The 25,421-nt window shown below is 32.0% G+C and overlaps 3 protein-coding genes and 1 pseudogene across 3 annotated transcripts; 2 read left to right on the top strand and 2 right to left on the bottom strand.

The window, feature by feature from the left end:
- Positions 1 to 516: 516 nt before the first annotated feature.
- LOC123656402 (LDLR chaperone boca) lies at positions 517 to 1,928 on the top strand. Its single transcript, XM_045592093.1, has 4 exons — positions 517 to 769; positions 860 to 996; positions 1,070 to 1,324; positions 1,619 to 1,928. Exons 2-4 carry the CDS (start codon positions 866 to 868, stop codon positions 1,791 to 1,793), a joined length of 561 nt encoding a protein of 186 aa, XP_045448049.1. The 5' UTR covers positions 517 to 769; positions 860 to 865; the 3' UTR covers positions 1,794 to 1,928.
- LOC123656639 lies at positions 1,925 to 19,159 on the bottom strand. The gene is made up of 20 exons (XM_045592305.1): positions 18,883 to 19,159; positions 18,637 to 18,800; positions 18,396 to 18,552; positions 17,754 to 17,939; positions 16,628 to 16,785; positions 16,003 to 16,162; positions 14,779 to 14,847; positions 14,501 to 14,644; positions 12,497 to 12,704; positions 12,060 to 12,234; positions 11,749 to 11,852; positions 10,816 to 10,943; positions 10,381 to 10,566; positions 8,600 to 8,820; positions 4,957 to 4,982; positions 4,811 to 4,887; positions 4,508 to 4,732; positions 4,188 to 4,373; positions 2,658 to 2,860; positions 1,925 to 2,084 (listed from the first exon to the last, which is right to left on the bottom strand). The coding sequence occupies exons 1-20, from the start codon at positions 18,997 to 18,999 to the stop codon at positions 2,000 to 2,002; spliced, it is 2,979 nt and encodes a 992-aa protein (XP_045448261.1). The 5' UTR covers positions 19,000 to 19,159; the 3' UTR covers positions 1,925 to 1,999.
- On the bottom strand, positions 15,798 to 15,916 carry LOC123656787 (annotated as a pseudogene).
- Positions 19,160 to 22,684: 3,525 nt separating the features above from the next.
- Positions 22,685 to 25,403, top strand: LOC123656638. Its single transcript, XM_045592304.1, has 5 exons — positions 22,685 to 22,986; positions 23,444 to 23,530; positions 23,878 to 23,958; positions 24,495 to 24,566; positions 24,817 to 25,403. Exons 1-5 carry the CDS (start codon positions 22,695 to 22,697, stop codon positions 25,401 to 25,403), a joined length of 1,119 nt encoding a protein of 372 aa, XP_045448260.1. The 5' UTR covers positions 22,685 to 22,694.
- The last annotated feature ends 18 nt before the right edge of the window (positions 25,404 to 25,421 follow it).

Below are 25,421 nucleotides of genomic sequence, written 5' to 3'. Positions count from 1 at the left end.
ATGGAGCGGTACCGATATAATATTGGAATTATCCGAGTGCTCCGCACCGCAGCTCTCCAAGAGGTAAGATGGCCGACAATAAATCAGTGTTCTTTTACAGTGGTGGGGAGGAGGCACAACATAGATACGGTACAGGCTTTATGGTCGCTAAAAAATGCTAAAAAATTCATAAGTAGGGTGCTTCGGTTTGTTGCAGTATCCGATAGAATATCAATACTACGAGTTGAAGGCAAATTCTCAAATATTTCAATATTGTATGCATACGCGATCACCGAAGTTGCTGAAGATGAAGTCAAAGACAGCTTTTATAAACATCTCGAATCGGTTTACGACCAGCCAATTATGATATTATGATAGTCCTTTGTAACTAACGCAAAAATTGGCCGGAAAGAAATTTTTGTGCCTACCCTCGAGCAACACAGCAAAAACGACCAGTCTAACGATAATGGTCTGAGACTAATCAGTTTTGCTGTAGCAAAATTGGTAAAAATAAAGTTGGCAACACTGAAGTAAATCAAAGAGTAAAATAACTTGCTTATTGTAAATTTACCTTAATTGAAATAGTATTTTATTTTGTTTCTTGATATAGTAAATCTGAATTGTAACACTAATTAAAAGGTTGAATAGATAAACTTTCGAAAAAAAAAAATGTATTTTAGACTAAAACATCATAATACGTTTAGAAATTAAATATATAGTACACAGGGTTTTGTGTCGGATAAATCCGACTCAGGCGGAATAAGCGCGAAATCGTTTGTCGTTTTTAGAGGTACGTATCAGTTAAAGGTCAAATACTACTTATTAGGATAAATGCATATAAGTTTAGTAGAAGAATAATAATCTATTATCTTTATTGCAGTTAAATATGGCGAAATTAATGTATTTAATTATTTTACTGTGCATTTCCAATTGCTTTTGTAAAAAGTATAAAGAAGAAGAAAAGCCGGCCTGGGCGAAAAAAGATATTCGTGATTTTAGCGACGCCGACTTGGAACGGTATAATGATTTAAAGCATATTTGCTTATTATATGCAAAAGGGTGAATATAAATTGTTACTAAACTGTTTTAGTCTTTACGATCAGTGGGAAGAAGATGACGAACCGTTACCAGAGGATGAGCAGCCTGAATACAAGCGCAAACCACCTTCTATAGACTTAAATAACTTAGATATGTCTAATCCAGAATCTGTCTTACAAGCAACGAAAAAAGGTCAAACTCTTATGATGTTTGTAACAGTTGCTAACAAACCTTCAAGAGCAAGAACTGAGGAACTAACAAAGATCTGGCAAAGTGGTCTATGGAGCAATCACATACAGGCTGAAAGGTTTCTTTGACTAAATATTATAACAGCATAGTTTTATTGGATTAATTTAAATATTTTATAATTTACCCAATTGTTACTTTCTACAAAAATTATATTATTGATTTGTGTTAATTTTAATGTTATTGATGAATTTTATTTATATTTTCTTGTGCTTATAACATGACTTTCTACTATTTAAAAATTATTATGTAGTTTTTGTGTATACTTCGTTTTCTTTTCTAAGCAAATAACATAACTAATATGTGGTTTTTCAGTAATACAATTACCAAATTAATTGTAATTATTTATTTACAGATATTTGATAGATGATGATAGAGCTATATTTATGTTTAAAGATGGATCTCAAGCATGGACTGCAAAGGAATATCTTTTGGAGCAAGATGAACTTAAAGATGTTCAATTAGAAAGTCAAACTTATTTAGGTAAAAAACCAGATGTAAAAAATACAGCTGTAAGAGATGAACTATAAATCTGAATATGAATGCACTGAGTACAGAAAATAATTACATTTGTATATTCTAAATCTATAAATAAGATAACACATTATATACTGTAAATAAAGAGATAACCTTTTTATTTTTGTGAATTAAAGATGTGAAACAATGTTGACAGACTTTTATTTTTTTTTTTTACAAAATTTTATTTCTTATAGTAACAAGTTGGATCGTGTATTGATTAGGAAGCATCAGTAACACGAAAATGTTCTTCATCAATTGTTGAATATATATGTCCTTCGTTCCACATCCATTGCAAGATTTTTCTAAAAGTAACAAAGTAACAAATTAGAAAATATAAAGCTAGCTTATTTTTGTAATGAAATTAGCTGTGCAGCGGTTGACCCGAGTTTCTCTAAGAAAAAAAATTTACAATATTATATAGCCTATAGCGTTTCGTGATAATTGGAATAACAAAAAAAATATTTTTCAATTTAAACCAGTAGTTTCTGAAATTAGTGAGTTCAAACTAACAAACGTAGGCTTTATAATATTAGTATAGATGATAATTATAACAATTTGATTGCTTTGGTGGAGTGGTGCTAGTAGTCGCCTAAAACACAGACTGTTTGCAGGTTTGATTCCCATTCTGATTTGTACAAATATTTCTTTCCGGTTTGGATATCTGTTCTTGTGGTTCTCCCCACCGTACTTTGGAGAGCATGTTAAGCCATCAGCCCCAGTTGTTATCATACCTTATAGAAATCATTACTCAGTAGAGAACATATCCACCAACCAGCAGTGGGGCAACATGGTGGATTAGGCTCCAATGTTCCTGCATGAAGAAAGAGGCCTATGCCTAGTAGTGGGATGTTACAGACTGAATGCGTTATACATACTCAAATTCAACATTGGACATCCGATCTTTTAAGCTAGCATAAATGTCCTGTTTGTTAATGCCTTGTTCGAGTGTAGAAGCTCTTATGTTATTGTAGACCATCATTTGTCTAGCATTTAATCCATTTATTGAAGCATTATCCATGTTAACCATAGAATTTGCTGGCAATGCACTTGTAAATGAAGAACTTCCATTGGTTTTCTCCTGCAAATTATACATGAATATAAGACTAATAGTAGAGTAGTAAATTTCACAATTTAACTGTTTTTTTGATGAATATAAGTCACCTTCATTATATAAAATACAAAACATTTAAATACAACATAAATATTTACATTTTGAAACAAGATGTTGTTTGGTGAAAAATATAAAATTATTTTGAACTTTGTTTATAAAGTTTTGTTTTTGTGCAAAAATGATTTTGCATGGACATGTTTGCTTTATTTATTATAACAATCATAGTCAGATAAATTACATATAAATACAAATTCATAAAAAACTACTAATCTAATCAAACATGATACAAGATACAGCATAAGATTTATAAATAGTATTATATGAGGTTTGAATACTATTATAGATATGAAAATATTTTAGATTGTCCAATAGCTTTGGTTGTGGAAAGAAACTTTTAAGTAAGTATCAAAGTATACGAAGAAGGAAATAAAAGACATTGCAAGGGATGATTACAGCTGTGTGGCAAAGATTATCATATAGAAAACAGTAAACATGACATTCAAAGTTTGTAAAAGTTTTACCCTCAAGGGTTTAAAATAACAATAGGGAATAGAAGATGAAAGTTGGTATCGAAATATTTAAGGTTTATGTGAATTTTTATAAGTTTGCAACAAGAGGCAAAATGTAAGAACTATTCTGATGTCCAAAATAAACCAAAAGATATATCCAAAAAAATGCTGTCCAAATTCAATATACCACACGGATGAAGTCGTGGGCACAGCTACTAAAACATAATTTAACAAAACATCACATCCGCCAACCCACATTGGAGCAGTGTGGTTGATTAAGCTCTGATCCCTCTCCTACATGGGGAAAGAGACTTAAGCCCAGCAGCGGAAATGTTACAGTCTGAAGCAGCAGCAGTACATCATAACAATAACAGAATGAACTTTTGATTACATACAAATTAATCCAAAAATGGAAAGAAGGGACTTTTGTAAAACTAAGTCAATATCATAATGTGACATCCATCTATACACATATATTATATATAAATGAATGTTTGTCTGTATGTCCTTTATAGAATTGTAAACTATGCATTTCATCATGTCATGATCTTCAGCAGTGTTGTGCATGAGCCCACAAAGATTTTGGAGTTGGTAAGCAACACGCGCAGGGTACCGCCAATCCTCTATATTTTTAAGTATAGCACATTTTAATGAGGAATTGCATAGTGGGTTTTCATGTATTTTTATTTTTATTTTTTCATAACGAGAAATGTAGGTAGACTAGTACCAACAAAGAGAGGTGAATGATTTAAAAAGCTTCTAGTTTTTGCCACATAATAACATACCTTCTTAGAATCTGCTTCCATCTTTAACTTATTGTTGATGCATTGCAAATAATGGAATGTAATAGCATTGACATCAGTTATAGGCATTATTTTGAAAGCCATAACAACTTTTTTTCCTTGATTAGTTTTTACATTTCCAAAAACTTGTATATAATCATTAACTTCAATTTTTGGTGAAGATTGATCCTGTAAAATAAATGAATTTTAGAAACACAATCCTACTTCTACATTGTATCAACAAAAAATAAATCTTATCAATTTGTGATAACTATTGTATAGAAATTATTAAGTTTAAAATCATAAAATAGAGAAATACATACAGAATCTTCATCCATGGACTCCTGGTCTAACCACAAAACAGCCCTCATCCTTCCTGTGATATCTTGTATTGTGTACGTTATTTTAGTGCTTTGGACCTTGATATTCCTCACGCGAGCAACTATAGACACAATCTGTATATCTGTTCCCCAAATCTTAACACCATCATCTCCACAATGTAAGGCTTGTTTTACTACAATTGGAGCAGTTCTTGAAGCTCTTCTACCCTGAAAAATATATTTTTATATATTATAGTTCTATTTACTTCACAATATAAGATTGAATTTTTAAAAATTAATACATACCGCTTTCTGATTTGGTGTAGTAACATTTCCAAATTGATTTGGTGAATTTAAAAATCCACCGCCAGCGATAGATTGATCTAAAAATTTATATGTTTATTAACAATCACATCACACATATAGTAACAAAAAGTAATGCAATAGCATACCATTCCACATTTTAATAAAAACGATGCTCAGTAAGCAATTTTAAAAAAATTTATATGTTTATAGTAACACAAAAGTAATCAATACGATTATCAGTTTACACTTGTAACTTGATTAAACTCGTTTCAAAGATAATTATAACGACTTGTTTTTGATGAAAAACTCGAGTGTCAAAATGTTTAAATTTGACGCAGAAAATAGTGGGAAAAAGCTCGACCCACAATTGCATAATTGCCATACTTAAAATTACATTAAAAATATATAACGTGCAATCTGGAAAAGAGCTACAGCAGTACAGCTTACAATCATACAATGATGCAATCTAGAAATAAATTCTCACGGTATCCCAAAAAAAGCGTGTGACGTGTGTGACACACACACGCACACACGGCAGAGGTGAAACTTCTGGAAAATAGCCGACGAGAGATTTTTTTAACCATTTTTTACATTTCGACTGTCCCTACGTACAGTATCGAAACTGAAAATTTTCTATTTTTTTATTGGATGAAAAAACTACTTTTTATATATATTTTCAAAGAAAAAAAGAGAAAATGCTATAAAATACACATAAAATCACATTTTTCATGAATTTATACTCATTATCGATAGGTACTTAAACCATTCAGCGTAAAAAATGTAAAGTGCCTTTTTTCAATTTCGATATTATACGTAGGGACAGTCGATTTATGTGTTTGTTTCTTTATCGTGACGCCTGCGCCTTTTCGTTTCATCGAATTTCAAATCACAACGATTCTAAAGACAATCAAAAATCTTCATTGTCAGTATACCCAATAAACCTAGGTAAGTGAAATGGTTTTCGCTTGCGCACAAAACTGCATTATTTAATAATTTTTTTCATCTCTTTCTCAACTCACTCTTATTGAAGAAATCGTAAAAAGTTAAATTTAAGAAAATATTACACAAGAGCTAAAATATAGCTTACATGCTTTTTTAACTTTCGTCTTTATGTATATAACTCATTATCAGGCATGAACTTGCAAGGTATAATCAGTCAATAAATGTCTCACTCTCATCGGCCCCCATTAGGATTTACTAGAGTTGCGCTGATGGTCGCGGGCACGGGTTCGATACTCATAGAAATCATTTGAGAAGGACATACAGGTGTCTGCTGTGGTTTTTTGCGCTTTTGTAGGTATGTTGTTTCCAGGTACAGGAGGCAAATCCTACTGTTGAGTGCGAGGCGTTTATTTATTATTATCGGTCCTAGTTTTTATCGTAGCAATATAGTTATCGTAACTTATAGAAAATATATCCTCCAAACCGCAATGCAGGAGTTTTAGCTTTGACCCTGCTCCTATATGGAGATCTTTCACTTACGCCAAGCTGTGGGATTTCACAGGCCAAATTAATTAATAAATCATAGCAATTACGCCTCCTGATCGTCGAAATACTTTAGTGTTTAAAATTCGATGACGCCATCTTCACGCGTGAGCGCTTTTTGTCAGAGGCGGCTCTATCCCTTGTGGCGCCCGTGTGCAACCAGTACCCTAGCGCCCTCTAGTAGGCGCGGGCTCAAAATGGAATACTTATAGTTATATTTTCAAATGGAAATTCGGGTGCAAAAAATGCAATTTTTAATGATGTCGGGAAGCAAAAAGTGTTTCTTAGGAAGAAGGGGGTTACGATAATAAAAAATCACAACCTTGTAGTTCTTTTAAAAATATTTAATTAAAAACATATTACATGACGCTGGCACACACAAATACACACACATGTATTTACAAAAAAGTTACTTTTCGTGCTTCTTTTTTTTTTATACAGTGATAGGCTTGCGTTTGACCACAATTTCACCTGATGGTGACAATGCGGTCTAAGATGGAGCACGCTTACCTAGAAGTAACCTTTTCACTAGCTTCTGCATTAGCAAAATCTTTAACAATGTCACTGACTTCAATTTTGATTTTATGTTTAATACTTATTAACGATAAGTTTGTCAATGTAATTTGTGACAATGTTGATCTAAGATAATTTTTATTTATTTTTAGTTTAGAAAGTGATCTTTCGCTGTGTGGTACAGTGACTGGAAGTGTTAGGTAAATCCTCGGTGCTGTGGACAGATTTGGGAATACTAAAATTAATTTATTCGTAAACAATTAATTTAAAATATCAAATGGCGTAGTGGAATCATCAATTAACATAAAAAAAGAGCTCGAAATTTTTTTCGCATCTGAAGAGCCAGCATGGCAAAGTTTATTTTCTAAATTAGAACAATGTGCTTTTTTTTATCCGAGTCCAAATCCTTCCAGTGTTTCAATTTTTGAAGAAATGAAAAAATTACATTATTTTGATTCAAAAAATCGAACCGTTCGTCGAACTTAGTAATTGCGGTGTCTAATAAATAGTAGTAAAAAATTACTTTAAAATGTATTTTCGCGTCTTTTATCGGTTCATCCTCCACCTCATAATTAGAAAACCTTTTACGAGCACAAGGGCGTGTAGGTGTGGGAAATTCTGTTATTGCCTCGACTTCTTCCGCTGTTAAGAAGCTCTTCAAAAGCGGACTCATTACGGAATTCAGACAAACTTATTTTTGCATTGTCAATCATTTTCACCGCTTCTGACAATACAACGTCTGACTTTTGAAGTGACTTGCTACATTTGTCTTGCTTAAAATTTCAAACCAAATAAGCAGAGAGCAAATGAATTTAAATGACTTAATTTTTGGCGGTAATGATTTTGCCACATTTCTTGGCTCCGAATCTTTGCTCATCTTGCTTTGCCATCAAGCATTTGAGAGTGGTTTTAGACTTAAAGTTGGCACTTCTTTAGCAAGTATTTGCCAACGTGCTGTTGACGCAGAAAAAAAAAACATAAATTTCTTGCACAATTGAAAAGAAATATACAATTTCTAATAAACTTTTAGCTGCGTCATTCACTACCAAACTTAGGCGGTGTGTCGCACAAGGTACATAAAATGCGCGCGGGTTTTAATCTAAAATTCGTTTTTGTATATTTTTCCCTTTCACGTTTGCACCATTATTTTAACCTTGACCACGCATATCTTTATATCAATTTCATTTGAATTTTAAAAAATCTAACAAAATAATTGTAATAATTGTATTATATTCATTCTGAATATTATGGCCAAGATAATGAGTTCGGCGTGACTCGGATTTTTGAATAAGGGCAATGTGTTCCGCAAGCAAATAATCAAAATTAGAGGTATATTCAACCAGCTTTAAAAAGTTAGTAGTAAAGTTTTTCAGATTTTCCCCGAAAAGCCAGACATTGCCTAGCTAAAAAATGAATTATGTTAATTATTCGTTCGACTACTGCAATCCAACGTTTTTTTTTTTCTCATTCAATTTCATTTTGGTGCAAGTCACATCCGCATGAAAAAAGTTTACAATAAAAACAATAAACAAAATCTTCAAATTCTTGAAACAGTTTCATTGTTTAACATCTTTTTAGAATATTAAGCATTTGAAAAAGGTCTTTTCGAACTATTCAAAGGATATGAACCCAATTTTATCTGTACTGGCCCACGCTCCATCAAAAATATCCTCTCTTTATCCGATAACACCTGTGGCCATAACGTGAGATTATTCATTATATCTTCTCGAAGTGTATTCTTCGGAGACGCTTCGGCACAAGGAGGTTCTTCGTCTTCTTCGACTATCAGACGAAGGCAGCAGCGGCAGTGGCGTTGACGAGATGAGTTCTGCTGTAGAATTATCTTGGTTTTCATATGTCTGTATCTCCAGGTGTTCGTCGGAAAATGGACCGGGTCGAACAATAAACCTTTCAATAGAACTTGTATTCTTTTTCAGAGATTCTCCCTTCTTCAGCTTTCTTTTTCGGCTTTGTGCACCAGAAAGTTTCTTTCTTCTATCGCCATCAGACATCTTAAATAAATAATAAACTAAGTATAGGCAACTAAAAGTACTATCGATGTAAATTAATATAGGTTCAGAGAAATAGTTGCAGCTTGAACTATTATTATATATATTAATACGCCAAAGGTTATTACTCCACATACATATATCATTTTATAGATAACTAGCTGTGCCTACGACTTTGTCCGCGTGGAATTTTACAAAAGTTATTGCTCATATAAAATAAATCAATTTCTAAAATAGAAGTAGCCTAAATTACTCCTCTTACTACATCAGCTATCTACCAGTGAAACTCCCATCAAATTTGGTCCAGCCGTTTCAGAGATTAGCCGGAACAAACAGACAGACCGATGGACAGGCAGAAAAAATTGTAAAAAATGTGATTTTAGTATATGTACCGTGTATACATCTATATCATCTATTTAGTAAAAAGCGGTTATTTTTATATTACAAACAGACACTCCAATTTTATTTATTTGTATAGTTTGCTTGCTCTACCGGTCTCCACAACTAAAATATTAACTAAAATAATTTTTGTAATTTTGTAAAGTGATAATTATTATACTTATATAGTGAGAATTATTCGCACTGGTATTGCTAATTATTTATTACTAGCTGACCTGGCGAACTTCGCACTGCCTTATTTTTTTATTCAGTATAATAATTGTGTATATCGAAATAAATTATCTATATATCCTCAATCTTTCAAGTTAGACAAAGTTACACATCTGTGCCAAATTTCATTGAAATCGGTTCAGTAGTTTCGGAGTTCATCGCGGCCAAACATCGTGACACTGGAATTATATATAATAGAGAAGAAAGATATGACACATATCAATCAACACAAATCTAACAAAAAATAAAATAAAAAAGTTTTAAGGCTGATTTAACGTTGAAACAAAAGCTATTGTGTAGAATAGGTAGACGCAACTTGTGGGTGCTCGCTTTGCATTGCTAACGCGCGCCCGGCATCGGCCGTAACACGGGCGCAGGGTCTTTGAGAACGCCCATACCGCGAGCGACGCATCTTTGGAGGTGTTTATTTTTTTTATAATACCTCCGACATGAGGTCGGAGTCTGTGCTTAAACTACTCATTCATACCAGTTCTCGCACTTTCATTCTGCATACTTATTACTTATCTTTTACTTACTTACTTTTACTTATCTTTCCGCTTGGTGAATGAAACCGGGCAACTGTCGTAATCGAAAGCGCGTTTAAGCTTCAGCGCAGCCTCCTTGGCCAGATGGTCGGCACGCTCATTCCCCTCTAGTCCTGCGTGGGCTTTGATCCAGTGCAACTGACACGTTTGCCTTGGAGCAAAGCCCTCTACAGATGTTCCCGCGCCTCAACGGCCAGGGGATGGAGGGCTTTTTAATTTTTTAAGGTGAGCAGTGCCGACGAGGAGTCGGAATATAATCCAACTGATCCGGCCAAGTCGTCGGCGGCCATTCGCGCCGCCCGGCATATCGCCAGGAGTTAGGCCTTGTAGACCGTGCAATAGGACGGCAATCCAAGCTTGAGGGTTGTGGCTTCGGCAGCGCCGTTCCATACGGATAACGCCGCCCCACCTTGCTCTCAATCTTGCTGCCGTCTGTAACGATGTTATAATTATTATCGCTATTGGCGTTGAACAGTTCCTGGTCTACCAGACACTTGAACCGGCGCCCCCTTAGACCCGGCGACAGTGTGCGCCGCACACCCTGCACTATAGGTAAAGACGCATCTGCCTTTTGTAAATCACTCCCGAAAGTTATCTGCCTATCTGAACACTTAATATTTCTTGTAGACATAAGACGGTCGATTTTTTTTTGTGATATTTATAGAACAAAAGTTTACATTATTAAAACATTATATTAATCTAGAACTTACTTAATGATACTAAAAAAAAAAAAAAACTTAATTAGATCAAGAAAAAATCAGTTAGAATATATTAATTACAATTTATTACATTAAAAATTAAATTACAATATTTATAATTTCTTTTAAGGGAAATATGCTGAGACTGGTGTAGCTCGATACGTAGTCGCCCTGGAAGACTTCTTTTCCCTGTAATCTACTTTTGGCAATTCCATGCATTTGTTTTCCTTTCCCTTTTTATTGAGAGAACTTGTTGACCCAGGCTTTGAAATATCTAAAAATATTGAAATTCTTAAATTATGAAATGTCTCATTTAATCTAGGTATAGACGCATTAGGCTAATTGTAAGTAGTATTTTATCAAATATATTCTATTAACATTAAACAAATACGTAAAAAAAAGAGTGTGTAAGTAAATTATAAATTATTTATATTGAAAGATAAAGTTTGTTTGCTAAAAACAAATTACCAGGATTTTTAACTGACTTCAAAAAAGGAGGAGGTTCTCAATTCGACTGTATTTTTTATGTGTTATATACCTCATAGCTTTTTACTATGTATACCGATTTCGATGATTCTCTTTTTAATCTAAAACTGGGGCTTGTCGTGTGGTCTCATTTAATTTTGATCGAGATCTGACAAGTAAGTACATTTTTAGTTACCTCTAATAATGCGTATTTACTTGACAATTTTTTTGTCTACCTACGTTGTATAACTTGTCGATGAAATTAAAGCTGTTTATTTTTCGTTTGCGAGCAACACAAATATTTCACATTTATTAAAAGAAGCTCAAACATACAAACAGTTTAATGTCGCGTAATAAAATAAAAGTGAAAATTAAAATATACCTCTGTAACTATTACTATTTACTTTTAAACAGACATTAGAAATTCCACTAGATGGGAGAATAATGGGGGCTTAAATTTTGTTTTTAAAATTTTTGACCATAAAATAATAGCTGCCTATATGAGCATTTTTAAATTTTCCTCTGCAGAGGTAAAAAGAAATAAGATATTATTGAAATTGATTTATGATAAAATATGAAATAAATAATTTGCAACAGCTATATTAAAAATTTACCTTTACATAGTACTTTGTTTTCATCTGTTGCAGGTTCTAAATATTTTGGATCTATGCCTTTTCTACTTTGAGGAGAAAGTGGAGAACTGTCATCAAAACTCGACCTGAAAAAAAAGATATTTAGGCTATTATTTGTGATTAAAAACACTAAAATTTCAGTTACATAACTATAAGTACTTTTTTTAAATATGGATTATTACATTCTATTTGAGTTGCTTTAAATTTTATGAACTACAAACAAACATATAATATATCGTCATTTCTAAAGGTTTACATAAAAATAATTAAAACATGATAGAAATTATAATTACAGTTTAGATGTTGCATAGAAATTGATGGACTCATCTGTATTTTGAGATAAATTTTTGTTATTTTTTGTTCGACAATAAGGCGTTGAGCTGCTACTTTGAAGAGGTGTTATCCCTTTATTTTGTATGTTATCTGTCGCCGTATTTTCTTCTATTTTTTTGTGAAGCCACTGGATCACTAAAATGTAGCAAGAATTAAAAAAAATTATATAAATATATATATATATATATATATATATATATATATATATATATATATATATATATATATATATATATATATATAATTCCAACTTTGATCAATTTCTGGCACAAGTTTAAAAAAATGTGTATGAAAATAAATATAAAATGTGTAAATATATATAGGAAAAGAGTAAACTAATAGTGGAAAATGAAAATTTAAATGTTGCAATTCATTTATGCTAAAAGTTAGGTATTACCCATATTATTATTCTTTATTGTTTCATCACGATCTTTAAGGGCTTTTTCATTGTTGTCACACTTTTCCTTAAGAGTCTCAAGTTCTTTTTGAAGTTTGTCAACATTTTCTTTTGTTAACTCCAGTTGAGATTTTAGATCTTGTATATCTTTTATATTGCTCTCAATGACTTTTTCTTGTTCTAGTGCTATAGCAGTTCTACATAAAAGCTAATAAAAAAATTATATTTATTAGTCAAAACTAAAAAGAAAACAGAAGCTTGAAGTTTATTTCGTAACTTATTTTTTTTATTTCTTTATTTAGGCACTTTTACACATATGCACATGACATATGTCCTATACTAATTAAAACCTTCAAATCAATTAAAAGCTTAATATATAATAAAAAAATAGACGTTTATCTTTTTAGGGGGAAATACTAGTTTTAAAACAATATTGAGTAATATATGGAACTGCTTTAAAAAAAAAAACAACAACAAACTATCATCGTTAATTTTGTTAAATAAGCAGAAACCAAAATTAGATAAATATTGAAATGAGCAATACTGCACTTTAAACTATTTAGAAATAAAGATTAAGCTTTTAAGGGGGTGATAGACGTGCGAGTAAGTTCGCAAACTTGTGGCTCGACGACCTTTTTCGCTAGTGTGTCACCCTAAGTAGGTACGCGTACTTTAAAACCGCCGAGTAAGTTCGTTTGCGATCCGACAAGTTTGAAATTTTGCTCGTAACCCGCCTCCGCTCGTGCGTGTGGCAGCACTGCGAGCCGCGAGCCGCCACTTTTAGCCGACTTCCAAAAAAGAGAGGAGGTTCTCAATTCCATTGTACTTTTTTTTTATGTATGTTATCTCAGAAGTTTTGACTGGGTGGACCGATTTCTATGGTTTTTATTTTAATCGAAAGGTGGTATGTGTCGTGTGGCTAATTTGATTGCGATCTAACAAATCATTTTTGAGCTATTTCTAATAATTACGTATTTACTTGACTGTTTTTTCGTCTACCTACGATGGGTTACTCGTCGATGTAATTGAAGTCGGCTTTTTTTTGTTTGCGAGCAAACACAATTATTTTTCGCCAGTCCGTGGATACGCAACGCTTGTAGTGTAGGTATTTGTAATTTTTACCACGCTTTTATATAAGCTTGGGTTGTATGTATATATGTAATAGAATTTTTGAGCATAATTTTAATCAACTTCCAGAAGTTTGATTAATTTGAACACACATATCAAGGACCGATGAAAATGCAATAATAGAATTCCAATTTCAACAGTTTCCAATTATCCTTATTAGGACCGCCAGGATAAATAAATTCTTTCGTGGAACCTCTGTAGGTAAGAGAGATAAAGCTAGCGCATGATTTGCGTATGCCTGGAGTTTCAGACTTACTCTTTCGCTCGGGCACTCGGTACAGCACAACGGAGGCAGATACTTTTTCAGACTAAAGTCTGTTCAATGAGAAGAGATACCAAATTTAAACAAAGCCCATCATTTTTTCGTAGCGACGATGGAACAAACAAAATATAGTCTATCTCTTTCTATCTTATTTGTTTGCTATCTGCTGCACGTCTCTCTGCAAGGTCGAACGATATTTTAAGTGGCCTTGAAAACAATCGGACCGCGGACGACCCTTTGATTTTGTATTATTTATTTTTATTTCATTTCGTGTCCTGAAGTGCTCGTGGTGATTTTTATATTTCGATAATTACTATTTAAGAAGTATCAAATCTTAAATACATAATTATATTTAATTAATTACATTTAATTCAGTAATTATCAAAATGAATTATTTCAGAATTTCGTGTTTTTTTGTAATTCCTAAATAACACAAAGCTTCTTCTGTCAACGACATCGACAATCGCAATACAGAATGAGTAAGTTTCACGTGTGTCACCGACGTCGAGCCGAGTAACTTCGCGATCTTACGAACCGCGTACATTAAGTTCGCACGTCTATCAGCCCCTTTAAGCTAACTTAGTTCATATAAAGTTACTTTTACTTAACATTACCTTATCTTTCATTTCAATAATATCATTGTTTTGCTTTGATATTATCTGATTGGCTTTTAATAATTGTTCAGTTGTGGACTGGGCTGCTTCATTATTTTTATTAGCCAGTGATTCACTAATAGTTAATCTTCTTTCCAAGCTGCTCTGAAATAACAAAAACAAATAAAGCTATATCAAATGTCATTCATATTTTTGTTTACTTTTAGTAAAAAAAAAATGCAGTATAATACAAACATTGAGAATTAAAAAAAAAAAATGGAAATAGTTTCGATTTTTACCTTTTCCATTTTTAGTGTTTGAATATTTTCATTCAATTCTTTTATAGCATCAGAATTGTCTTTGACTACCTGTGGACATAAAAGTACTTTTTAATGCAGACAATACAAAGAAAGGGCCTTTATTTATCACTTATTGCTTATCTTATACTATTAAACGAGCAATTCTTGTATATATATATATAATCTGAATCTCGGAAACGGCTCCAACGATTTCCATAAAATTTAGTATATAGGAGGTTTCGGGGGAGATAAATCCATCTAACTAGGATTCATTTTTAGAAAATGACGTTTTATCCCTGTTTTTAGGGAGTGAAAAAATAGCTACAATATCGTTAGAATACGAAGGTAAATTTCGCAACTGTCATTAAAGTTGTAATAGCTCGGTGGGAAATCGGCCGGTCGGGATCAACCGAGGAGATCATGGTTCAAATCCCAATGTCCCCTGATTAATTATTTTTTTCCTTTTTTTTAATTGCACTCGTTATTTAAAAAAAAATATTATTAATATTTTATAAATATGTAATTCGAATTTAAATATGAATTCCAAAAAACACGATTTACTAAAAATACCGAGCTAGGCTCGGTCACCCAGGTACTTTATCACTTATTGCTTGTATAGATACAGAAGGAATATGTGTGTGTCAAAAGTTCTAAACAAATACCTATTTATGTATGTATTAAATACATGTTCAGTGCATAAACAATGAATTTTTCTAAACTTAAATGATACAAAAAGGCTTTATTTTATTGGTTTTACTACGACATGTAGTCTACAACAAGTTAGAGTTGCCTTTTTATGAGTACAAAGTAGTACATACTCACATTAAGCTACACACCAAAATGATTTTAAAGTAGATAGATAGACATATAAAAACTTTATTGCAGTAATTACATTTACTGTAAATAATAATAATGTATCGATATAAAATTAAAATTGTGTGCATACAAAGTACACATACATGTCAGGAGTGAAACTTCTTTGGCCAACTAATTAAAAAAAAAAGCAAGAAGCCCGTTGGCTTTCCCGTCATACGGTGTTCCCAGGCGGTCACCCATCCAAGTACTGACCACGCTCGCCGTTGCTTAACTTCGGTGATCAGACGAGAGCCGATGTATTCAACGAGGTATGGGCGTTTAAAAATTCGTGACTCGTAAAAATTTTACCCCTCAGGCGCCTAAAGAAGTTTCACTTCAATAATATAAAAAAAATATATATATTTATACCTTTTCTAAATATGACGATTTTGATTGGAGCTGATTTATTTGTTTTTCTTTTTCTATAATCTCTCTTTCCAAACCTGAATTTCTTGCTTTAAGTGTTGCAACTTCAATATGAGTTTTTTGTACTTCATTTTCTAATAATGTTGATCTTTGAATTTTTTCACTGAAAACAAATTAAATTTTTTAATATTTACAGATATAAATTATAATTAGAAATAATCTTCTCAAACTATCTTTAAAAAAAAGTAGGTAACATATGATATTCATAATAAAAATAAACACCATTCTGCAAATTAATTTTCAAATTCAGTTGATAGGATTCCTAACGAAAATAATGCAAGAAAAGTCATAAAGATAGTATAAATTATTAATAATAATAATCATTTATTACACTCATAGATCGGTATACAAACAACTTAAAAACTAGACAAAAAATAAAAATCACAACTCCATTAAAACATTACTTAGATAGTATTATAAATAATTACTTTGGAAACAATTAAATAATATAAAACTAAAATAAAACACAATAAATTTAAAAATAATAATAATAGGTAACTACCCACATAAAAACAACAATAATAATTAAAAAAAAAAAAAAACAAAATGAATAAAAAAAATTGTTTACCTTATTTGATTTTCGAGTTGTTTAATCTTTTCGTGCAATTGGTTATTTAGATAGTTCAGTTCATCAATTTTTTTTTCTTTCTTGTTAATATTTTCTTGAGCTGTATTAAGCAGTTTGTTTGTATGACTTTCAGTATTTGTTTGCCACTGCTTTTTTTCCTGGAAAACAAGTTTATCACATAATCACTAAAAATTATTTTTATATTTGAAACAATAATGTTAAATATATTTTGATAGAGAAGTCATGATTAATTTTTAATGTACATTGCATTTAGCTTTAAAAAATATTTATTGCTCATTAAAAACATAGTCACTTACATGAGAAATTAATAAGAATATTATAGGTGAAATACAAAAAGTGTCCTGAAGTTTACAGATACATTGCAATTTGTTTTGTGTATCATATAAAATATTGTGCATACAAAGCGATTCTTATTACTAAACATTTTAAATACTAAATTAGACTATTCTTCAATGTCTATCTGTTATGCACTCTCCATTTTGCATTTAAAATAAGTGTTGCCAATGGGATCACACAGAGTGCTGGCAAAATACTGTCACAGCCATCGGTCTTACACCGGTTGGCCAGTAAGGTTACATCTGCATAGGGATGAAAATGAAAAATTGATTTTTATTGGAATATCCAAAATATGTTTTTTAAGTCTATTCTTTAATGATTTGTAGTGTTTGTGTTTAAATATATTTAATGACTTGTAGTTTTTTAATGCGTATAGTATTTTATTATATAATTATGTTTCTTCAAAAACCAAAGTCCTTTGCCCATATTTAGTTCTAATTTCTGAAATTAGAAAAGTTTTTTCAGGTTTTCAGGTTGGCAATTCATGCGTAGATTATATTTGATTTTTGAATAAATTTATTATGCAGAAATTTATAAACAAGTAATTGCGTATGAAAGTGGTATAACTGAATAATAATTAGAAGTGTTATATATTTATAAGAAAGTACTTGAACCTACACTGGAAGCAAAAAATGTACATTAAATATAATTTTTTTTCAATCTATTTGAGCTTACCTACGAAATATATAAATAAAAGTAACATAGTGCAAGGCTTTCCCATCATTCAGTTAACATAGTTATATTTTTACTGTAACATGATTTTGTTTACCTGAGCCATACGATCTTTTTCCTGTTTCATTGCTTCTTGAAACTCTTTTTCATGTCTTAATTTATCTTCTTCCATTTTAGCAACAGTAACAGTTAATTCACGAATACTTGCTTCCATCTTTAATTGTTGTTCATTCCATATTGTTTCATTAGTTGATGTTAAACTTTTTAAAGCTGATAACGAATTCTGTTATAAAAATATATACTCAATAAAAAACATACTTATATAAAAAATATATTGTAAATACTGGAAAAAATCTACAGAATAAAAATAGTTTCTTAATTACATATTAAAAATTATGATAATTTTAGATTTGTTTACATTCAATATTACCAACAGGTATAAAATTAAATTTATTTAACATTATTTTGATGATTATTCAGATTTATAAGGTTTAAGATATTTGTGAACCCATTATGTATTTATCATTTTATTCATTTAAGGATTTGCAAATAAAATAGAATCCTTATACAAAGCAAACTTCTCAAAATTACTAGTTATTATAATTTGACTCCTTGTGTGTGTATTTAAAAGAGTTCTAAGGCTAGTTTAAGTATCTTTTTATATGGAGTAAATTATTCTATATAGTGTAATAACAAGAAAGTTATGGTAAAAATAATTGTAACTGTATTGCAGATATACCTTTAATTCTTTTATAGTTTCTGCCATATGCTGTTTAACTTCATTGTCACTTGCTGGTCCTGTCTTAAGAGATAAATGAATTAATCTTCGAAATTCATTGTGCTCGACTACTTCAAAATTGTACTCAATTGGTGTTTTTTGTTGTATAATCAGAAACCTACACAAATAAATTATATCATCAAGTGATAATTCAAATGGTAATAAATAAAAATTTATATCAAGAATATATTTTGCTACTTACATATTATTTGTAGCACACTGCTGTAATAATCGAACAACTTGTGAAGGAAAGTTATCAAAATCAATAAGAAGTCCCTGTTGTTTCTTCAAATCTTCGTAGTCGCAACGTGTCACGTTAATTTTACATAAAAATGTGGGATCGTCTTCGTCACTTAAAGTTATACGCTGAAAATAAATAAAATAGTAATTAATAGACAGACCTACATATGGTACATTTTCATATAGACGATAGTAATGTTTGACTTACTAAACTGTCGTTTTGGAACACTTTATCCACAGTTATTGTTATATCTTTCTTACTTTCATCGAATCCTCTTTTAAACGATATAAAATATTTGCCTTTGTGAAAATTTTTAGATACCATTTCTACTAGGTACTATATTATATTTATGTCACTTAATGAATTATCTATAAATACAATTTTATAGTATCTAAAAGTTTCTCTTGTTTGTTTCGATATTAAGTGTGTATATGGTTTGTATCAAGTTTGTGTTTGGTTTGTATACGATTATAAATTTAAAACTTGACACGTCTTCTGTCAAGTGTTACATTACACTCAATCACGGTCTTATAAACAGGTCATGCAACTGAGCCCAATTTCAGTGATGATCATCACTGATGATCTCATGATTGTGAGTCCGTGAGAGATTAGTACGATAGTGTCGTAGCTTTTCGTTCGCGTTAACGTCGCTGTACGTCATTGCTATTGATGGGTTCGCTCACGCGGTGTGGTGCGTAGTGCACACTATGCACGCCGGTCGAGTGACGTGTCATTGTAATTGGTTATTTTTTTATTTATTTATCAAATAAACAATAATGTCCTTATTTATTATAAATAGCATTAAAAAACCAAGCAGGTTTATAACAATGCTATTTAGTAATAACCAATGATATAAAAAAAAATATAATAAACTATTAATGTTTAATAAACTATTGTTATTCCTTTTAATAAAAAATATAAAATAATCATACATTTACTCATACGTCTTCGGTCGACAAAGCCAGCCCTACGGTCACCAACCCGCCTGCCCAGCGTGGTAACTATGGGCAACACACATGAGTTCACGCCATTTTGGCGCGAACTTGTGGAGGCCGTGTTGGCACAACGGTTACACCCATGGATTGTACCTGTTGCGCTGGCGGTTACGGATTCGATCCCCGCACATGGCAAACATTTGTATTGGCCATACAGGTGTTTGCCGTGGTCTGGGTGTTTGTGCAGTCCTTGTGGGTCTCCCCACCGTGCCTCGGAGAGCACGCTAAGCCGTCGGTCCCGGTTGTTATCATGTACAGCTGATAACGATCGGTACTCATAGTATATATCCGTAAACCTGCATTGGAGCAGCGTGGTGGATTAAGCTCTGAACCTTCTCCTACATGGGGCCTATTCTCCTACATGGCCTATGGGAGCCATTAGTGGGATATAACAGACGGAAGCGTATTGTGGAGGCCTATGTCCAGCAGTTGACTGTAATAGGCTGTAGTGATGATGATGATGATGATGATGATGATACCTTTACACACCCTCCTATTACAGGTAAGCTGGGACTGAAAACTCAAATAAAAAGATGCACACAATCAAATATATCAAGTCACAATATTATCAAGAAAGTAATTTTTAAGTTTATTTTTAAAATTAATTGGTGTAATGCTTTCGATCAATTTAGACGGTAGGTCATTTATTAGTCTAGGCACTAAATAAGCTGTAGTTCGCTCACCATGCGTGTTGTGAATGCGCCTAATAGTTCATAACCAGTTTCTTGTGATGGCTCGGGTGTAACTAAGATGTTTAACATGTTGCCAGAATTTTTGATTTAAATATTTTTCCTTTAACATTATTTACTTAAACTAGCTGCCCCGGCAAACGTTTCCTGCCGCTAAACGCTATTTAAAAATAGGGGTTGATGGTAGAGGGTTGAAAATTTAGGGTTGTATGTATTTTTTAATGTTGTATCATAAAAAAATAGAAACTAAAAATTTTGTCAAAAAAAAAAAAAAAATTAGGGGTGGACTACCTCTAACATTTAGGGGGATGAAAAATAGATGTTGGCCGATTCTCATAGATACCGGATAAGCCCAAAAAATTTCATCAAAATCGGTCAAGCCGTTTCGGAGGAGTATGGCAACGAAAACTGTGACACGAGAATTTTATATATTAGATTGAATGTTAACTGGTAAGATCATTATTACAATGTTGAAAAAATTTTAGGTCATCATCACAGTGTTTATGTATATCTTAAAAATTTAAAATGACCTTTATTATTTTTATTTGAAGTTTTAAGATTATTACAGTGTACGTTTTATAAGTCCGTCCGTAGCTACTTAGATCGTATCTAATGTTAGATCCAGCAATTGCGTTGTACAATAAAATTTTGAGTTTAAGCGCTATCCTCTTTTTTTATATCAAAATATTAGCTAAAATTGGCGGAGTTTGATTGATTGATTGGTTTAATGGCTGGCGGAGTTTGTTGCAGACGTATTCAATGTGCCAATTCCAATTAAAGTTGTTGTCTATTGTCAATCAGGCAGTTGAGCTCGAATTATGTAGACAGATATGAGTGTGAGCGATGATATCATTCATTCATTTATTCTAATGGCTTCCAAAAGAGCGATGATATCTTTGTATTTGGTTATATTTTAAAACATAAATGCGATACGTGTGATAAAAAAGAGACAGAATGCTATTTTGTCTTCTTTGCACAGCACACCCATCTATCGTCATGCCTCTGTCGGCAGTAAATTAAAAAAAAAAAGCGCAACCATTTAGCCGGGTTTCCTGAATTTGGCCCCACATTTTTCAATTTTTGAATATATTTTTTTTACTTTTAATTGTTTGTTCGTCGTTTTGTTTTTATGAGCGAACAATCATCAACAGTGCTCTAATCTATCAAAATCCAATAGTGATCCGATTTATTGCGTAAAGACGTTTTCTAATAACCCCATCTTAGATAGATAGTTAGATAGTTTTTTAATTCGTTTATTTACCATTTGATTGACCAGTAAGTATTTTATGTGCCTATTTAGACAGACGGTCTGAAGAAGTAAACTCCAGTCATGTGTCGGGGCTGACACACATTTTTTTTGTTCTTATTTAAAATAAAACTTGCCAAATTTTTATTTATTGGGTAGTTTATTTCACCATACAAGTATGTTGTATTTCAGTCATTCCCGTTATTCTGTATTGAGGATGCGGTCTACGTTTTACGTTAATACCACGTTCTTATAGCCATGCCCAGCAATCACAGTGGTGGGGCCGTGGGGGTACCTACGTTGGTTTAATGGTTTACAATCGCTAGAGGCATGATGATCGATTGTCTTCCACGTCACGCATTTATGTTTCAAAATATAACCAATTACAATGAAACGTCACTCAATATAATCATAACAATGTAGCGTTACTCAACGGGTGGGCGCAGTGCGCACCGCACCACGTGACCGCACTATGACTACTGATATACAGGCAGTAGCGTACAGCGGCGTTAGCGAGAACGAAAAGTTATGACATTATCGTACTAATCTCTCACCATTGAAATAGGACTTAATTTCCTGACTTGTGTATAAGACCGTAGATAATACTATTTATAAATATTAATTTTTCAATTTTCATGGATGTTGATTGGTGTTGCCATTAGTCACTTGTCTATTTATTTATAATCTATATATTATAAAGCTTATTGTTTTTCATGGTTTATTGTTAATCTAATCCATAATCTATGTACACACAAAGTCACATAGTCACGGGGGTGACAGCTTTAGTTCCAACAGAACAGTTTTGGCGCTGCAGTCGCCACATTCTAAGCCTGTCAAGTGTTTTATATGTGTGTGTTTAAAGTGACATTTAACATGATTGGCTGATTGCTGACATTTGTAATTTGAGAATTGACATATTGTTAAAATCTTGAATTTATTCGTTGTTGTATTTAGAGACGATACATACTTGCAGTATTTAATATCAGGGCTTCCAAGTAAGAGTACGTAAAAATACTCTCCTCGAAAACCAGGTTTTAAAATACTTGAAAGTATTTATTAGTAACAACTACTCTGCTATCGCACGCAAGAATGGCGGCGTTCAAATACAAGTGTTGTGTTGGTGATTGTGATGCAACAAGCTCCAATTATAGACTTTTTTGCATGCCCTTAAATGTTAATTTAAGGAAACTATGGCTATCGCTATTGGTTCCGACCAACCCTAATTTACTCGGACTAACCGAGAACCAGCTGTTAAAAAAACGTGTCTGTGAAAGACATTTTGACGAGACTCAATTCGATAAATCTGGCGTTAGAACCCGCTATTCATATCCATGTCTTTTTACGGAAATGGAAATTGCTCATGGCATACCTCTTGCTAAGGGTAAGCATTTATTACTCCTAGCTTACAGTTAGTTATCACCTTTCAGATATTGTCTTGCAATAGCAGTCTTATTTTCTTACTACAAGAGGTACAAAAATTGTTCAGCTTACTTTACATCCAATCTTCTATTATACTTTACCAATTTATATCATCTGCCTTTATGCATTCACTGCTGAATTAACCTCTTTCAATGAACGCCAAGTCAGGCAATACTTTCACATAATAAATCATGAAATAAATTTATTTGTATGATTAAAGTGCTTTGTGAATAGAGACCTTGTAGCTTTTCTCCGTAGCTGATAAAGATGGTTGATCCCCTACTCATAGCATCAACTCAAATCAGCTACTACTCGGATCTCTGTGTTGGTTTGAGTTGAATGCTAGAAATCATCCAAAATGAATCTTCATGTTGTCTTGTACTTCATTATAGTAATATTAATGTATATATTAATTTTAGGTTGGAATTTTATGGATGACCATAGTTACTGTCAGGGCTATGAACAAGAATCTGATAATTCAATTGGTGAACCAATTACAATGACAGGTATGTAATATTAATAACCATAACTTTTTTTCTATATTTAGTATAAGGTAGTTAGGCTATTACTGCATCGCTGCTGAGGCTGCGACCTTGGAAGTACTCACTTAGCACTGTTGTGATCGCTATATTGTCACATTTTGTGAAGTTGGCACAACCGAAGAATGTTTCTGGTTTGTTTGTACCACATACATATGATATATATACATATTATACAGTTTATTTAACAACAGAAACATATTTGTGTGTATTTTCATATTGTTATTGTTCTAATAGCATTTATTTATAATTATGTTTTCACATATTTCTATCAATATTACTTGTGCTAAACAAAATCTAACATTTAATTTCAGGTAATATTTTCGACATGCATAGGTATTCACTCCCATCAACCAGCTATTCAAAAGAAGTTATAGCACAACATCAGGAAATAGGTAAGTGTTTTTTAAATGCTTTAATTTATTATAGGGTTTTTACAATTGGTGGTTAACTCCCAAAAATTAAGTGTCTGAATAATGTACTGAATGTATTTTATCTTAATGTCTCATATTAATTATTGTCCTATACAATGATTTTGTTCCCTGTTTGTAAATGATTAAGTAATAAGACTGTATTTTAGGAAAGTTAAATGTTTTTACCATTGTGTATATTATATCTTTGTTACTTTATGAAGAAAATAACTTTTATTAAGAGCATATTTTATTAAACGTACATACATATTTTTTAGTCTACCTTCCATCAAGCAGCTGCTTTGTGAGTTTACCTACATGTGTTCAGAAATTAACTTAATATAATAAGACCTATTAGGGTGTTTATTAAGGGATATTGTGAAAATAGCTGTTTGTAGTTAAAACAAACTAGTGGATCACATACAAGTTATAGAGATACATTCCTAGTGATTATGTCAGTATGATAAGTTCAAAAGTTTTATTTAATTGCCCTCCTCAGTTTGTATTATTTTTTATTATAGATGTATCCTCTGGTATGGTTTCTGTGACTGAGAAAAATGAACACAAAGTTTCCAAGCCTCAAATGAGCACAGGTATCATATTTCTTTCTTTTTTGGCAAACAAGGTGTCTTATCACCTTATATTAAGTGTCTACTAATTCCCACAGACATCCCTACAAACAAAGATTCATTCCCAATTTTTTAAAAAATCATTACCAACTATCTTGTCTAATGAAAATATATTCCTAAAATCGTTGAGAATAAAGAATCTTCATAAATATTTGCAAAGATTTCACAAAGTTTCCAATATATTATTAGCATTAAAAAAATATATTTATTTCAGGAAAGTCACTATGTTTTAATAAGGAAATTCGCAATTATGTTAAAAAATGTAAAAAAATTGCTGTAGATAATCAGAAGAAGACAAATAGTCAGATTCTACAAAGTGCACAAAAACAAACTGAAAATCATTTGTTTATGAAAAATTTTTATAAACTTAATAACAAAGCCCAAGCATTCTTGTTATTGCAATTAAAACTTGCAACGAAAAACAAAATGGCAAGAAGATTTAGTTTAGAAGACAAATTATTTGCCCTTGCTCTGATGAAGCAAAGTCCAAAAGGATATAAATTACTGGAAAAGATGTTTGCTTTGCCTAATAAGAGGACACTAGTTCGAATCTCAAATACTATTGATTTGGAATGTGGTATTAATGAAAATATTTTTGAATATATAAAGAAAACCACAAAAGACTGGACAATTAGTAAAAAGCTTTGCTCAATAGTTTTTGACGAGGTGGCACTGACACCACGTCTTACATATAATGAAAGCAAGGACAAAATTATTGGCTTTGTTGAAATAGCAGGAGAAAGAAAGCCAAAGTTAGCTGACCATGCTTTGGTTTTCATGATCAGAGGCATCTGCTCTTGATGGAGACAATGCATTGCA

Source organism: Melitaea cinxia, chromosome 9, assembly GCF_905220565.1.
Source record: "Melitaea cinxia chromosome 9, ilMelCinx1.1, whole genome shotgun sequence".
NCBI classification, from domain to species: domain Eukaryota; kingdom Metazoa; phylum Arthropoda; class Insecta; order Lepidoptera; family Nymphalidae; genus Melitaea; species Melitaea cinxia.
This window is presented reverse-complemented; position numbering and strand designations above follow the sequence as displayed.

Bases quoted from the DNA above. Each gene is read 5' to 3' on its own strand.
- LOC123656402 (XM_045592093.1), top strand. From the start codon at position 866: ATGGCGAAATTAATGTATTTAATTATTTTACTGTGCATTTCCAATTGC. The intron at 997-1,069 runs GTATAATGATTT...AAACTGTTTTAG, and splicing joins AGCGACGCCGACTTGGAACG to TCTTTACGATCAGTGGGAAG. The intron at 1,325-1,618 runs GTTTCTTTGACT...ATTTATTTACAG, and splicing joins AATCACATACAGGCTGAAAG to ATATTTGATAGATGATGATA.
- LOC123656639 (XM_045592305.1), bottom strand. From the start codon at position 18,999: ATGGTATCTAAAAATTTTCACAAAGGCAAATATTTTATATCGTTTAAA. The intron at 18,801-18,882 runs GTAAGTCAAACA...ATTTATTTTCAG, and splicing joins TGTTCCAAAACGACAGTTTA to CGTATAACTTTAAGTGACGA. The intron at 2,085-2,657 runs GTATGTATAACG...TGTTACTTTTAG, and splicing joins ATGTCCAATGTTGAATTTGA to AAAAATCTTGCAATGGATGT.
- LOC123656638 (XM_045592304.1), top strand. From the start codon at position 22,695: ATGGCGGCGTTCAAATACAAGTGTTGTGTTGGTGATTGTGATGCAACA. The intron at 23,531-23,877 runs GTATGTAATATT...ATTTAATTTCAG, and splicing joins TGAACCAATTACAATGACAG to GTAATATTTTCGACATGCAT. The intron at 23,959-24,494 runs GTAAGTGTTTTT...TTTTTATTATAG, and splicing joins AGCACAACATCAGGAAATAG to ATGTATCCTCTGGTATGGTT.